Source organism: Thunnus albacares, chromosome 11, assembly GCF_914725855.1.
Source record: "Thunnus albacares chromosome 11, fThuAlb1.1, whole genome shotgun sequence".
Classification (NCBI taxonomy): Eukaryota; Metazoa; Chordata; class Actinopteri; order Scombriformes; family Scombridae; genus Thunnus; species Thunnus albacares.
The window spans coordinates 18,384,474-18,399,497 of record NC_058116.1 but is presented as its reverse complement, the minus strand read 5'-3'; the positions used below and the strand labels follow the sequence as shown (position 1 = coordinate 18,399,497).

General features: G+C 39.2%; 1 protein-coding gene across 1 annotated transcript in view; it reads right to left on the bottom strand.

The window, feature by feature from the left end:
* tmem198a (transmembrane protein 198a) overlaps nucleotides 1-15,024 on the bottom strand; it is a 39,304-nt gene that overhangs the window by 5,716 nt on the left and 18,564 nt on the right. The window contains exons 2-6 of the mRNA XM_044365605.1: nucleotides 13,986-14,242; nucleotides 8,147-8,385; nucleotides 7,172-7,384; nucleotides 5,165-5,288; nucleotides 82-383 (exon numbers count right to left, since the gene is read on the bottom strand). Of these exons, the coding sequence (XP_044221540.1) occupies nucleotides 82-383; nucleotides 5,165-5,288; nucleotides 7,172-7,384; nucleotides 8,147-8,385; nucleotides 13,986-14,124 (1,017 nt within the window). The 5' untranslated portion in view covers nucleotides 14,125-14,242. The remainder of the gene's footprint in view (nucleotides 1-81; nucleotides 384-5,164; nucleotides 5,289-7,171; nucleotides 7,385-8,146; nucleotides 8,386-13,985; nucleotides 14,243-15,024) is intronic.

Below are 15,024 nucleotides of genomic sequence, written 5' to 3'. Positions count from 1 at the left end.
TTATGCTAAGCTAAGCTAACTCGCTGCATGGGTCAAGCTTTGTATTGAACGTACAGACGTGACAGTAGCATTGGCTCTTACCGGTGACAACACATCTCCATCAAAGCGTCTCTTAGGGTTGGCCTTGCGGTGGTAGCCAGGTTCAGTCTGAGGAGGAGGGACTTTAGGTGGCTGAGAGCTCTGAGCTTGGTGATGAGGGTGGGACATGCCTGGGTGATGGTACTGCTGGTGGTGGTGATGATGGGTGTGGGGCTTCTGCTTGTGGTTGGTCTTCTGGTTCTGTCGTTTTTTCTTCTTCTTGTTCTCCTTCTCCTTTTTCAGCCTTTCTTCCCGCTGCCGGATACGCATGAGCTGGACCCTTCTTTGTTGTCGACTCAAAACCACTGGAGATGGAGAGAACAAAGATATGATAATGTGCTGAGAGACAGAGAGAAAGAGAGAGAATAATAGATAAATAAAGAAAGAAATTACATGAGATACAATACAGCTTTCATAGAGAAAAAAAAAGTAACTGCTTAAGGCAAGAGGAAAGGACAAATTCAAAATCACTGAGACTTACTCAGTGGAGGATTTCTATTTAAAAAAAATACATTTTAGCTTCGAAATGCTGATGGTGAATTATCCCTATGGGGATGGAAAAGGAAACAAAAAAAAAAATCTGATTCCTCATTTTCTTCATTCTATTCAGTCAGTTGGCAGATTTTCCTCGCTTCATGTACTTGTAGCCGCTCCAGCTCCTGACATATTATGAGTGGGTGAGTGTATTTATGTCAGTTTCACACCCTCACCGGCAAAGGATGTCCCAAATCCATCCTGTCTGGCTGTCCATTGATTGCACACATGATTATTTTTGGTGTTTGTAGGGCATTTTGTTAAGGCATATGATTTAGTATTCAGAGATCTGTTTCATGTTCATTATGGTAGGGTCAAAATGTTGCCACAAGTAGAAGGACCCCAATGAATCTCATGAAGACGAGATGTACTGTAGGCGTCACAGTGACTGTGTGTGTGCGTGTGTGGAAGTGTTATGAGGTCTGTTTGTTTCTTTGTGTGGGTGGACAGCTAACGAGGCACCATCTGCCAGGGAAACTGCTTAATGATACCCCCTTTTCTTTTCCTCAGCTCACCCCCTCTCAGGCCCCTCTGGCCAAATGCTACTGTGTGTGTGTGTGTGTGTGCTCTTGTACATCTATCTTTGTGAGGACTAATTTGAGCTTAAAGACCTTGAGATTGAGGACATTTTGGCTGGTACCCACTTCTTCAAAAGGCTGTTTGAGTGTTTAGCTTTAGGTTAGGTTGCAGTTAAGAACTGTAATGGGTAAAGTATAGAAGTACAGAAAAAAAAGAGGGAGCGAGAGAGATACAAGCCAGACATGTGCCAGCTAATTCATTCATGCCCTTGTAGTGCATGTTATTCAATCAGCTGACAGACAGATGATTTTCCTCACTGCTCCACTTGGGTGCCCCAGCTTAGTCGTTGTGCCCCAGTTCACATCCCCACATCCCCACACCACCCTGCTGCCCATCCCCCCCAGTACACCTGCTCCCTCTTTTCTCCTCCACATCATTCCCCATCCTCCTTTCTCTGTCAATACAGTGCTTGTCACCATGAAAGGATGCTTTCAGCCATTAAAGTCTACAGACAAACTCTGACTGGAGTTCAGCTACAAGTAAAGTTTAAAAAAAGAGGAACTCAAGAGGACATTATGGATAGGCTTCTTTAAATGAATCCATAAGTAATACAGTGATGACCTGGTTCTTATCACAGAGTAGCAGGAATTGCATTAATAATCTTTTCCTACAGCTTCCCCCTCATTCATCTTCGAAATCACAGGCCACAGGTCATACTGTATCTACAGCAACCAAGTGCAAAAACATTTTCTCTCTGTTTTTTTTTTTCATTATTATTCATTACTTCCTTATTATCATTATTATATTATTTTTTTCCTTTCTGATTTATCCCTCCTTGTGCAGGGCCCATTAATTTGCAATATCACTTAAAGAAATTCTCATTATTTTTTACATAGTGTTCATTCATTGCGTGGTAAAACGTATAATGTGGAAATCTGTATTTATAGAATTCACTTGTTTGTGTGTGATGGTTTAAAACTGAGGAAGACTAGTACAGTTTTTAATCATGTAGCCATGAGAAAGAATAACTTTTTGCACTTTAACGAAGCAGAGTTCCTCGATTTTAAGGAATATATTCCCTTTCTTGAGGACACTTTTTTAGCCTAACAGTGCTTTCTTCATGTCTCTATCCCTTTCTAGGTCTATTTTAGCACTAAAAAGCTTAATCTATCTCTTTATCCATACCCTCTGACTGGAAGCCACAGCAGCCTGCTGTTTAATCCCATTATTTGAGGCCATGAGTGACTTCCTTTTCTCTGTTGTTATTGTATGAGTGAGTAAGTGAGAGACTATACCCTTGTATATTTCTGTCTCTAGCTCTGCCTGTATGTGTGCATGAGCTGTATGTATTGCATTTGTGTATGGCATTTATGGCACATGTTTGGGTGTTTGTGTGCGATCGTGCCATCTGTGTTGTAGTTGCTTTCAGGACAGATTAAAGCTGTTTCCGTCAATAACACATTCTGCATTCTGCAACACTATAATAATAATAATATAATCTTTATTTATGGAGCACTTTTCAAAATTTATGTTACAAAGTGCTTCACAAAGGCAGCAAAATGTCATAAAATCATCAGGTTTTAAAAAGAAAACAGATAAAACAAACAATTTTCTGTATGAGAACCAATTCAATGTAGGAAAAAGCAAGAAAAAAGAAGACATTTTTAAAATAAATAAAAGATAGTTCAAAGAAAATTAAAATCAGGAAAGGCTCTCCGATAAAAGTATGTTTTAAGAAGAGACCTAAAGAGAACATTGACTCGGCCGAATTGATTTCCTCAGCAGATCGTTCCAGAGTCTCGGAGCCTTGACTGCAAACGCTCTTTCCCTTTTAGTTTCTAGACGGGCCTCTGGAACAGATAAAAGACCTCTGCCCGAGGATCTCAAAGTACGTACCAGTGCATACAGTACTAAGAGGTCAGAGATATAGCAGGAAGAGAGGCCATGAAGGGCCTTGAAAGTAATCAGTAAGATCTAAAAATCCATTCTAAAACATATTGGGAGCCAGTGTAAAGAGGCTAAAGCAGGAATGATGTGATCATGTCTCTTGGTTCTGGTTAAAAGCCTGGCGGCTGAGTTCCATACAGTCTGGAGTTGATCAATAGATTTTTGGTTCAGGCAAGTAAAAAGGCTGTTGCAATTATCCAGTCATGATGAGATAAAGGCATGTAAAATGGTCTCTGTGTCTTTAAAAGTTAAATATATTTGAAATATTTCTAAGATGATAAAAACATGATTGCACAAGCTTTGTGGTGTGCTGCTCAAAACTTTAATTACTATCAAACCACACGCCAAAATTTCTTGCAACAGGCTTGATATGATCCAATCCACTAATGACTGCGCATTCACACACACACACACCGCCCCCATAATGTTCCCTGCCCTCATAATGGTTATAGCAGCAGCTTGTGGTGGCCTCTTTGGAATCGAAAGAAGTCTTATTAAAATTCTGTGTACTAGATGTGGTTAAACTTTAAGTCAAATTCAAAAACAAATAACAGTTTTGCATGGAAGCTGCACATTTATTACACAAATCTGGATTGATTGCATCCTTAATTTGACATTCACACGCACACACACACACACACACACACACACAAAGTTCCTTCTGTGTGGGCACTGCAGTAGTCACTGTCATGGGTGATATTTGTGGTACATACTGTGATTGCACTGAGGTTGCACAATGTACAATATGTAGGTTAATCTTCTTCAGTAAACTAAACAACAAATTGTGCATTCTCCTTCCCTGCCTAAATTACAGTAAATTCAGATTTTGGCTCCACCAGTGTTCCCCTTGCCTGAAGCTTGTGATCGTGACCTACATTACAGTAAAGCTAGAGCTACTTTGTGAGGTGAGCACCACCTCTCTGCGATCAGCTGTTTCTGAGCATGTCCACCATGGGTTAACAGGTTCCAGGTTGGGGCAGAAGCTGTATCTGTATATAGCTTTATTTCAGCAGTAACTAACAGGCTGAATTTACATTTGGGTAAACACAATTCATTCTTTATTCATAAGATGTGTATATGTGCATTTTAATGGATTTATTAGCTTTCATGATGTTTGTTATTAAAATCATTCACTCTTTTAGAGACCCAAGTATGAGGTACTGTTTTTCTCACTCTGCAGTGAAGAAGACACTTCTGTTTCTCTGTTGCTCCCTTTAGTTTCAGACATCCTCAATTCCCTCAGGATATTACAATTTTATGGAATTTTCAAAACCTGTTATTCCCATTGTCCAGTAATTGTCCTCCTGTGTGTTCCCACCTTTCCACATCACCTGACCTCCACACTCACCTACACACCTGCTCCCAATTCCCTAATCAGATCCTCAGTAGCCCTATCTTCCATTCTTCCCTGCTACATTGCCTGTAGCTACCTGCCTGAATCCTGTCTCTGCACATGTCTCTACACAACTGCCTCTGATCTGCTACTGATGTTTGGAATTGGAGCTGCCTTTGCCCCCTGCCAGATTTATTTTGTTGTTTGGGCCGACTTTAAGTTACTAAGTAAGCCTGTTTCTGACAATAAATTCTAGTGAAATTTCTCCATCCGAACAACTGTGCCTGCAAGCGTCTGCTTTTGAGCTCTGTTGCCTTAACATGAACTACGGCATGTTTTTACATGATAGCTTATTAGTGCAACTATCAACAGTTGAAAAATTAATTGTCTTTCTATCTACATTTTCTACACAGGAGAGAATGCAACAAAAGGGAAGAGTTTAGTCTAAGGTCAGGCCTGCTGTTGTTTTGCTACTGTTTTTATAGGTATGGTGTATTTACTGAATGAGATGTTGTATGTTTCTGGTTGTTAGTTTAATAAACCATAAAAAAATCCTGAAAATTTCAAACTACTAAAAATATCTGGGAGTGTGGTTCAGAATACTGACATTGTGCAAGCAATAAATCTGTCTTAGTAATAGCTATATTTTCAAAAATCACAGCTGGTCCCTCTTGCTGAACAAATATGGAAAATTACAGTGCTCCAACCACAACAATATGCACGTGTTTGTTTCTGTCAAGCAGCATCACTCACCCTCTGTGTGAGAAAATCCCTCTGCAGTGACTTTCCATTGTATCAGCACTCCGAGCAAGGCCAAGACAGGCCACACCCCCATGATGACCCACGTGAACCAGCAGACTGGCTTCTTTGGTGCCACCTGTAATGATGAAAGTTACAATTTCAGTTGAATAATTTCATCCTGATAAAACGCTATCTTCCACAAAACCACCGAATAACAAATTTTCAACTAAACGGTGATACTGAATTTTATTAGTTTCTCAAAAGATCTTTCGAGTTTCCGTCCAAATTCTTGGTATGAAAGTACAACACACAATGAAACATCAGTAAAAATATCAGCTAATCCTTGATTACATTGCTGATGTTTAATGATGATGATGATTGAGATCACTGCTGATGATGGTTTACATGTGATGAATTAATGACATGGCAGCTATAAATAGAAACAGATGTGTACGTAATGGACAGCTGTTGTAGCACTGACGGAGGACCTCGCAGATGTAAACACTGTTTGTTTCATTGACACATGAAAAAATGCACATTTCTGGGTTTGTGCATACACACAGTTTTAGTCATAAATCTACATTAATATGAGTTTTTCTGGCCCCAGGTGTAGATTGTACCAATGTAGACTGTACCCTATGTAGATAGAGTTGTAAACATAAACTGTGGGCGTTAACGTGGGAACCCTAGCAAGCTGACAACAGCAGGCCACAAAGTTTTTATACATTTTACAGCATTTTATAGAAATGTTACTGTCATCAAACTCTCCTTGCACTCACTGCAGACAAGCAGTATCCTTTCTCCTCTGCTGCTGGTGTTATTTCACCATGCTGTTATATATATTAAAAAATAACATTACGATCAATATTTTCTGAATGAGAAGTCGACCCCTGCCACTCTCTCAAACTAGCTGGATACTTTCCAGTGTCCAGCTAGTTTGAGTCACATAGACACACATAGACATACAACAGGACACTAAATCCAGTTTGACTGCACAACCTAATTAAATAGCAATTTGTGTACTTTCTTGGGTGATATAACAATATACATCATGAGATGTTCCCAACTTGTCTAACTATGACTGGCTTTACCTTTTTTTTTTTTTAAATCTCTGGTGGTAATATACAAGCCTATTGCTGTCAATTTTGCAAATTGGTTTGCAGGACTGCTTTATGATCATATTGGATATGGATTTTGAATAAGATATAGATAAAATTTTAGCATCAATGTGATGATAGATCTTGATTTGTCAGTTATTTAATTAACTGGATTAGCCCAACAAACAAATATTCCCATCTGGCTACTCTATCTTTATATTTATATCTATCTATACATGTTTTTTTCTGTTGAATTTCCAGAAAATATACTGTATTCCTACATACCAGTATGATAAAATAACATATACCATAATGGAAGATTTTATCCATAGCCAGCACCCTTACCTCACCCACACACTTATCAAAGACCTCCCTGATCTCAGATAAACAGCCAAATCAACTACTGACCCACTTCCTCTCACTTCCATCCTACACTCTAAGCTTCTAGCAGGTTTTGTAGACAGTGCACCAAGGCAAGGTGTTTAAAATCACTGGTATTGACCACTCTATAAAGTGGTCTATATCAAAGATTTTATCTGTCAGTCTGTCTTTCTGTCTGTCTGTCTGTCTCTCTCTCTCTCTCTCTGTCTTACGCATGCATGCACACATGCACACACACACAGACACACACACACACATGCACACACACACAGACACGGACCAAGGCTCAACAGCTCAACAGTGAAACAACAACAGCTCAATAATGAAATCCAGGGACACAGAGATTATGTTTGATGGACACACATTCAGCGAGTGTACACATCACCACCCTCAAACATAAAGAACACACACACACATGCAAACACTTCCTTACCTAGAAAAAACATACATCAAGCTCACATCAAATAAACTAATAGCATTTCTTTTTCTCCATCTCTGCCACTAACAATTTACACAGAAGCACACAAACAAACACACAGACCTTGAGTCTCTCATAGACGTAGTGCACCAAAGCAAACAGCTCTATAAAGTAATCCACAGTGACGGTGATGATGGCAGAGCCGAAGGTGGCGGTAGATAGGGTGACAAAGCAGCGCTGCCACTGAAGAGTGAGGACGGCAAACAGGGTCCCAGAACCCAGAAGAATACCCAGAGGAACCCACACTGTTCTGGGGTGGTAAAACTCCTCCATGACCTTGGAGAGAGAGAGACGAAGGGGAGGTTTAGGGGTAATATTACTTTAACTTCGCTAAAATGTCATTTTTATGGTATGTTTCCGGTGGTTTATATGCTTTGCTCTAGCAATGCCACCATTCCTGTGGTGGTTAGGCACATTTACACCGACAGTGAAAGCATCAGCCAGCCAGTTGGGTATTACTTTGGCTTAGGAATATAAAAACATTGATGTACAGTACTGTTTTTGTCCGACCTCTTGCTATGTAATAACTAAACTCAGTCAGCATTACTTGGTGATTGTACATCAACAAACTTGCAACATTTTTTTAAGAGTATTTTAGATTGTAATCTTTCTTTCATGGACATTTTATGACTTTAATTTGCACATGGGTTCTACAGGATCTCCAGGACATATTTCTTGCCAAAATCAGTTAATGTGTAAGATCTTTTACATAAGTTACAGTGTTATAGCGCAGATTTACCAGTGAGATGCCACTGCAGTAAAGCAGTTTGTTTACTTCAAGCTGCAACCAGAATTAGTCTAAAGAAACTTTCTAGTGTGACTGGGCCTTTAGAGCAAGAAGGCCTTCCTGTGATAATAGTGAAATGCTTTGCTCATAAATATGCATGAACATATAGAGATTCAGGCATATCTACAGCATTACATGTGTAGTTTTATCATTTATCTTAAGGAGCCTGTTGCATGTTGTGTCTTTGAGATGCTGTATACAAATGTAAAAAATCTACAATTTAAATTGTGCAATTAAATGTGTCTCCTCACCACCAGTGAAGCCACTCCAACCAGCAGGCCCAGCAGCAGGCCCACCATAAACAGTCCTACACTGCGAACCAACATGGTCACCAGGCCACACAAGGTCCCGATGCCCAGGCCGATACCAACTGATGCCTCTACGCTCAGCTGAGTGTCCATCACCCTCTCCTTGTAGCACAGCATGAAGATGACCACAGAGCCAAACATGAGGCCTGTGAGGAACAACACGGCCTTGAAGCATCGATAACCTGGAGGAGAGAGAGGAAACAGGTTGTTGTGAGGCACGAGCATGCACAAGCATACAAACACTGACACCACTGTACCTGAGTGAACACATAGATGCACCTGTTCAATCAAAATCAAATCGAATACAAGTTGAGAACAACATGAAACAACAAACAACGACAAGGTGCTTATAAGAAGGCGCTTGTACAAGACGTGACGTGGTGTTGGCAGCCTGAAATAGGCACACACACACACACACACACACACACACACACACACACACACACACACACACACACACACAATAAACAATGCAATCCACACAGAAAGACAGAAAAAAATGAGTATGCACACATACGCAGCATTAACGTCTTTCTTAAACACTTGAATGATATATTGGGATCAATATAGCTCAACACCATCATTAACCATCATTAACCATCATCAGACATACCAACACTAATTTACTGTACAACAACCATGACAAAGCCAACAGAGAGAATACAGAGGAATTTATGTACTTCTAAAGTGTTTATACAACTAACTGTTCAATCATTGTTTATAAAGCATCCCCGATCTGTAATGACCTAAGAAATAAGATTACTTCTTTGCACTTCTTTCTATCTACCTCTTTGAAAGATCTGACCAATGAACACTAAAACAGAACAGAACATCTCAAACAAAAAACATTAACTAACTTATCAAATCCATCTACAGACTGGGTTGATGGTTATATGACTGTAGCAACTAAAAAAGCAACCAAATTACTAATTACTAATAACTAATACTAATTACTGGTCTAAAAAGAATTAATATCTATTTATTGACCAGTAATACCACCATAAGTTACAATTTATAAACCTTATCATGCTTCCATTCTGCAGTTTTCTCAATTCAAGCTGCTGATTACACATAGATTGCTTTGTGGCTTTGTGTAAAATTATTGAAAATAAAAGGGTGTTATCATATTTAAAAAGAAAAGATCATTATATTATATGGAGGAAGCGTAATGAACGGGCGAAACAATGAACAGCCAGCTTCCTGTGGTGGGTAAGGGAGCAGTTTGTATACACAGACGGATACATTTCCTAATTGGAAGATGATGGAAAGAGCAGATAGACTGTATCTATAAAGCTTTATAAAACTGTTTTATGATATGATAATCACCATATTACAAAAGGTCATTCACATTCATTAGTCAACAGGCTTGCTGAATAGAGTGTCTGCTCTCTGTCTAATTTCCTTTCCATTCCCTTTTACCATCATCTTTTCCATCCTATCCTTCTTGGCTTTCTCTCTTTTTCTCTCTCATGAAGTATTTCCTTTTTTATTGCCATAAAAACAGAAAGACAGACTCTGAAGCATTAAAAGCTCAAATTATAATCAGTTTAAACCACCTTGGCCCTTGCTTCTGTGTTTATTAATGTGTGCATCTCCCTTTATTTTCTCTCTGTATCTCCTTTCTTTGACTGGACTCTGTCTCGAGGGGAACCAACATCAGATTGTTATCTCTGTGTAATCAGGCATTGCACAGCTGAGCCAAACAATATTCTTCCTCTCATCCAAACCGTCGTCCCTGCTCCTCCCTCGTGACCATACCTCATTTATTTGATACACTTCTTCTATCTTTTTTTATCCCCTTACACTCAGTGCTGTGTTTTTTATTTGTGTTTTTATCCTTCAGCCACCGCACCCTTAAATAAAAGAGTGGGGTGAAAGCCACTGTATCCTTCACGGCTGCTTGTTCTTTTTATAACAGAATGCGTGAATGAATACAAGTCTGACATGGGATAACCAGAGCATTAAAACTAAGCCACCTTAACATTTGTTTGGTCATGAATTCCCAACATTATTCTTCCATATCATAATCTTCATCAATCAATGAATACATTTTGACTCCTTGACTGCTCCTAGATTCTGGTTCATCCTTTCCTTACATCTTCTTTGTCCCTGTCTTTCTCCCTTCTCCCTTTCTCAGTCCTTTAACTCCCCCATTGTTCCACCGCTCTCCTCTTCAGCTTATCCCTCCTACTGCCTCTTTTGTTCCTCCTTGCTTCCCTTACTTCCCCCCCAGTCATCAAACCCTCCATCCCATCTGTTCACCTCAGCTTGTCCAGCTCTTGTCTCCCCTATTCCCTCCTCTCTTTTTCCTCCTTTTGTCTCATCCATCATGCTCCTGTAACATCACTTATCATTTCTGCTGCAACATTGTATTTCTGGATCAAATACATACTCTACTGTGGCAATAGGCATCTATCAGCAGTGAAAGGTAATTTTCCTGCTAATAACCACTGCAAATGTCTTTCTTTTCATATCATTCAAATGTGACTGCGGGAGTTCTGTGCAACTTCAACAAAATACATTGCCCCTCATTTGCCGAACAGTGATTTTGTTTGGTTACAGAGCAGGATCTGGCACTGAGGGTGAAAATGCTGTCATTGCAGCTGAAATATCAGCTTGTCTAGTTAGGTGAGAAAGGCACCTAAATACAGTATTCCTTTGCAGTCCAACTGCCTTCAATGAAATACTAAAGCGTATGCATACAGGCTCCCTGAGCTCTGCAGGAAGAGAGGAGCACATTTGACAGTTCACACAAACATTTTATACTTTTAGCCTCCAGCAAAACACAACCATCAACACAAGCAGCTTGTGTGCAGTCACACTTTTCTGTCTGCAAACACCTGTTTCCTGTAAGATAATCAATAACAATTCCATATATAGAGTCATGCCTGTCTTGTACAGCTTACAGTTCTTGCATTTAGTTCCCATTTTCCAACGTCTTAGAATCGGGGTCACCATGTACCATGCACTTGAGATACAGTTTTCTATTTCTTCTTTCCTAACAGACGAGACGCTCATTTCATCTACACGAACAAGGTGCGAGACATCTCGGTGAGACATCTTACTTCAAACAGAACAATGTGGTTACAGCATATAAGAGGTCATAGATAAGGTCAAGAGTGCATCGTGTTCTTTTAAAGGCAAACTTGATCAGTTGAATACACTTCTACACTGGATTAATGATCATCAAAGCATTAATACAATAATATAGTCATTTCTTCAACAGTACTTCTATGACCTCTAACTTCTAATGTCATTTTTTTCCTCCACAATGCACTTCTTTATCTTCTCTCATTCTTGGAGTATGCTATCAAGTACAACAGATGGCAAAGGACTGAGCTGAAGCATTTGAGGTGAAATGATGCCATTCTGTATTTGATATCTTGTTACTGTACATGATGTTTTGCTTTTTATTTTTTGGCAGCAAGTATAAAACAACCTTTTTTGGTGCTTGCCTTTTTTGACATGTGCAGACTTGCAGAGCTGGTGTTGATTGCTGTGCACACGCAGAACATAAAATGCTTACATGATGACATTTATGTTTCTAAATGCATACTGCCAACATAAGCTGAAGCTGATAAGTACATTGTAAGTGGGATACAATGTGATCTTTCCTCTGATGCCACCCTGAGACCGAATGTTATATTTTCTGCCCCACTAGTGGTGAGGACCATTGCAAAGAACAGCTATTTTAACGTCTGGTGTCTGCTGTGCACTGCACTCTTGGGGCCACTAGACATTTTGGTCTTGATACATGCTGTGAACTTTGTAAAATAAAGTTGTGGGGTAGCCTGTTTGTAATGCAGGCTGATGCTCTACTGTGACATATAGTGAATATTTAATGCCGTCTGTACACTTCACTGAATCTTTCTGTGTATTTGTATGCTGCACATCTGCAGAGGGAGCTTCAACATACATCAATATTCACTCAACAACAGCAAAGGGGTTTCTGTTTTCCCAAAATTCAGCTTTTATATATTTTGTACACAACACAAGAATGTCTATAACACCATGGTGAGTCTCTCAAGAGATTTCTGGGAGTTTGTTTGTAATTTTGCATATTTTACTAAATAGAACTGTATTGTTTTGTTCATTTTATTTGACCTTATTATAATTGAGCATTGTCTTTTGTCATTTGTGTTACTGGCATTAGGAATTTGCATTCCTGTACAGATCAAGAAAATTAGTATGGGGGCCTGTATATTGTGTAAAACCAAATCTCTAATAGTATTTGTAGCAGCTCAACATTCTTGTTTCCTGCCCCTCCATGCCATTCTCCTGTCCAGTAAAGGACAGGAGGTTTTGTGTGCCAGCTGCCCGACAGCTCTTAAGAAACACAAGATGAAAATCTCTGACTTTGCCACTTGAACTGCTACTACTACAAGCTGTAAGTAAAAAATTATACATACCCATGAGCCAACCTAAGGCGATACACAGAAATAAATTGTAATTCTGTACAGAAATGCATGAAAGTTTCTGAATGCAATGTCATAATCGGAGCACTTTTATGCAACTTTGCTACTCCACCTTTCGGTGTAGAATGAATTTTTAATTTATCTTATTCTGTTACAACATTAACAAAAATAAGCGTGAAACAATTATGGCAGATCTCTCTAAGTATTTATTGATTACTTTTTCCTGTAATGACTTTATATCCAAACTCATTAGCCCTTAATTGTTATGATGCAATTAAATCCAGTCACTCTCTGGGTACAAAACTAAGGACTTTATATATGTATGGACTCATGCATACAGTTTCATTCCAGGCTCAGAGGAATACAAAAAAAAAAAAAGAAAAGAAAAAAGAACACAACAGGGGGTCCACTGCCAGTCTGGGCTGGTATTTTTGATTTCGAGTAGAACCATGTGCTTCCCTTTTCTCTGAGCTGTGCTGCTGCAGCATTTAGTTGAAAGAAACAAGCAGCGGAGGATATCATGTTTTTCTTTTTCCTTTAAAAGACAGCGGGCAGTTGATTCTTTGGTATGTCTTATGATGATAGCAATTTGGGGCAGGGTGTAGAGAAATGGAGACTGACTAATTTGACAGGATTTCATTCTAAGAAAACATGTCAAACCCAAACTCCTTCTTCTGTGTAAAAATGTATTTAAAAGTTTATCTGAAGCTAATATGAACCTGATCTGTTGTTTAAAGACAGATTTGATAAAATGTGAAACTATCCCTTAACTCACTATGAAGTAAAGTGAGCGCTGCACAGTATGTTATTGGCTTGCCTGCCAAACACAAGAGAATTAAATTCTGTACTGTTTTAAATCAATAATATAATCACCAACAGAGCAGAATGACAAATGTGCTTTTGTAAAAGAGTTGTTTATGTTGCCTGCTTTTATATGAAAATCCTGTAGTTAAAACATCATAATAGATATTGGGGATGATGTGTATACATTATGACATTATTCTGTTATGTTAAAGGTTTACATACAAAAGCATAATGATTGTTACACAAGAACAGGAAATATTAGTCGCTGTAGGTATTTAAAACAGGACTAGGACAAAAAGACAAGCAGGTCACACTGTGACGCCAGTAGCAGAGCAGCTGCATTACACTTAACTGGTGGTAATTACCTCTTTCCTGCAGATAATGACAACACTGCACATTGTATTATTAACACATGACCCAGACACCAGATTCTGAAATACACTGGAACACAATTTCAAGCAAATCATATTTTCCAGTGATTCCATTTAATGTGTGCAAACTGTTTAGATACATTTGAGTAAGTACCATCTTGTGAGCAAAACTTTGACTACATCATCACTTACCAAAGAAGCAGTAGATGATCCCAAAGAGGCAGCACATGGAGCAAACCACTGAGGGCACAATCTCATACCTCCTTTCAATCTCCTGGTCACACCTCAGCCCCACCTCAGCCAAACCCAGCAGCCGGCTTGTGGAAGCCATGTTGACTGAAGTGAAGGCGGCCAACGTTTAGGGGAAGAGAGGAAGGCTGGGGTGAGAGGTGGAGGGGTTGTGTAGGGATTACTGAATCAGTGGACCTCACCCATTGAGATGTGTCTACCTGCAAATGGACAGAGAAGATACAAAGAGTGATGGAGAGAGAGGGCAGGAGATGGAATGAACGAGAGAAAGAAAAAAGAGAGGAGAGAGTGATTATTGATTGCTCATTTTAAGTACTCAGCTGTGAGTGCTGACAGTGCAGTAAGCATGCTCTATAATTATGATAACAGAAACATCTCAGCGCAGCCACTCTCACAACTACCATCACAGATGAAATGACTGCATAACAGAAAAAATTCAATTCAGCCACAATCATTCACATGGATATACAGGAAAGAGGTTGCAACAAATTGTTGCCAACAGTTTAGAAATATTTGACCAGTAGCGGAAAATCTGCAGCACACACATAAAGGTTGCCATGGAAAGACCAAGAGAATTAATTTGCATAAATTTGCATGTTTTGGGAAATTTATAACAAGGCAAGGCTGCTTGTGACCCTTGTATTTGTTCCTCAAAGCTAAGGATTTTTTTTTACGAAGGATAAAGAAAACAAACCCTTAAATGTGTGCATCTCAACTAACTCACTCAGGAAATACTCACTGCTGTTATGTCATAACTTTATATGGTACAAAGTAGTGCTGCAGTATTGACCATGTATAGTGTTTCACTATTGTTTGAACATGCAGGATAAACATTACACACACCCAGGAAAAGAAATAGTAGAGTATTATTGATTGTTCATGCTGCAGATACTGAATGTAGCTTCTGCTGGTGCATTTAGTGCAATATATGCAGTATATGTGTTTTGGATTAATAAGACTTCACAATCAGATTAACTGCAAC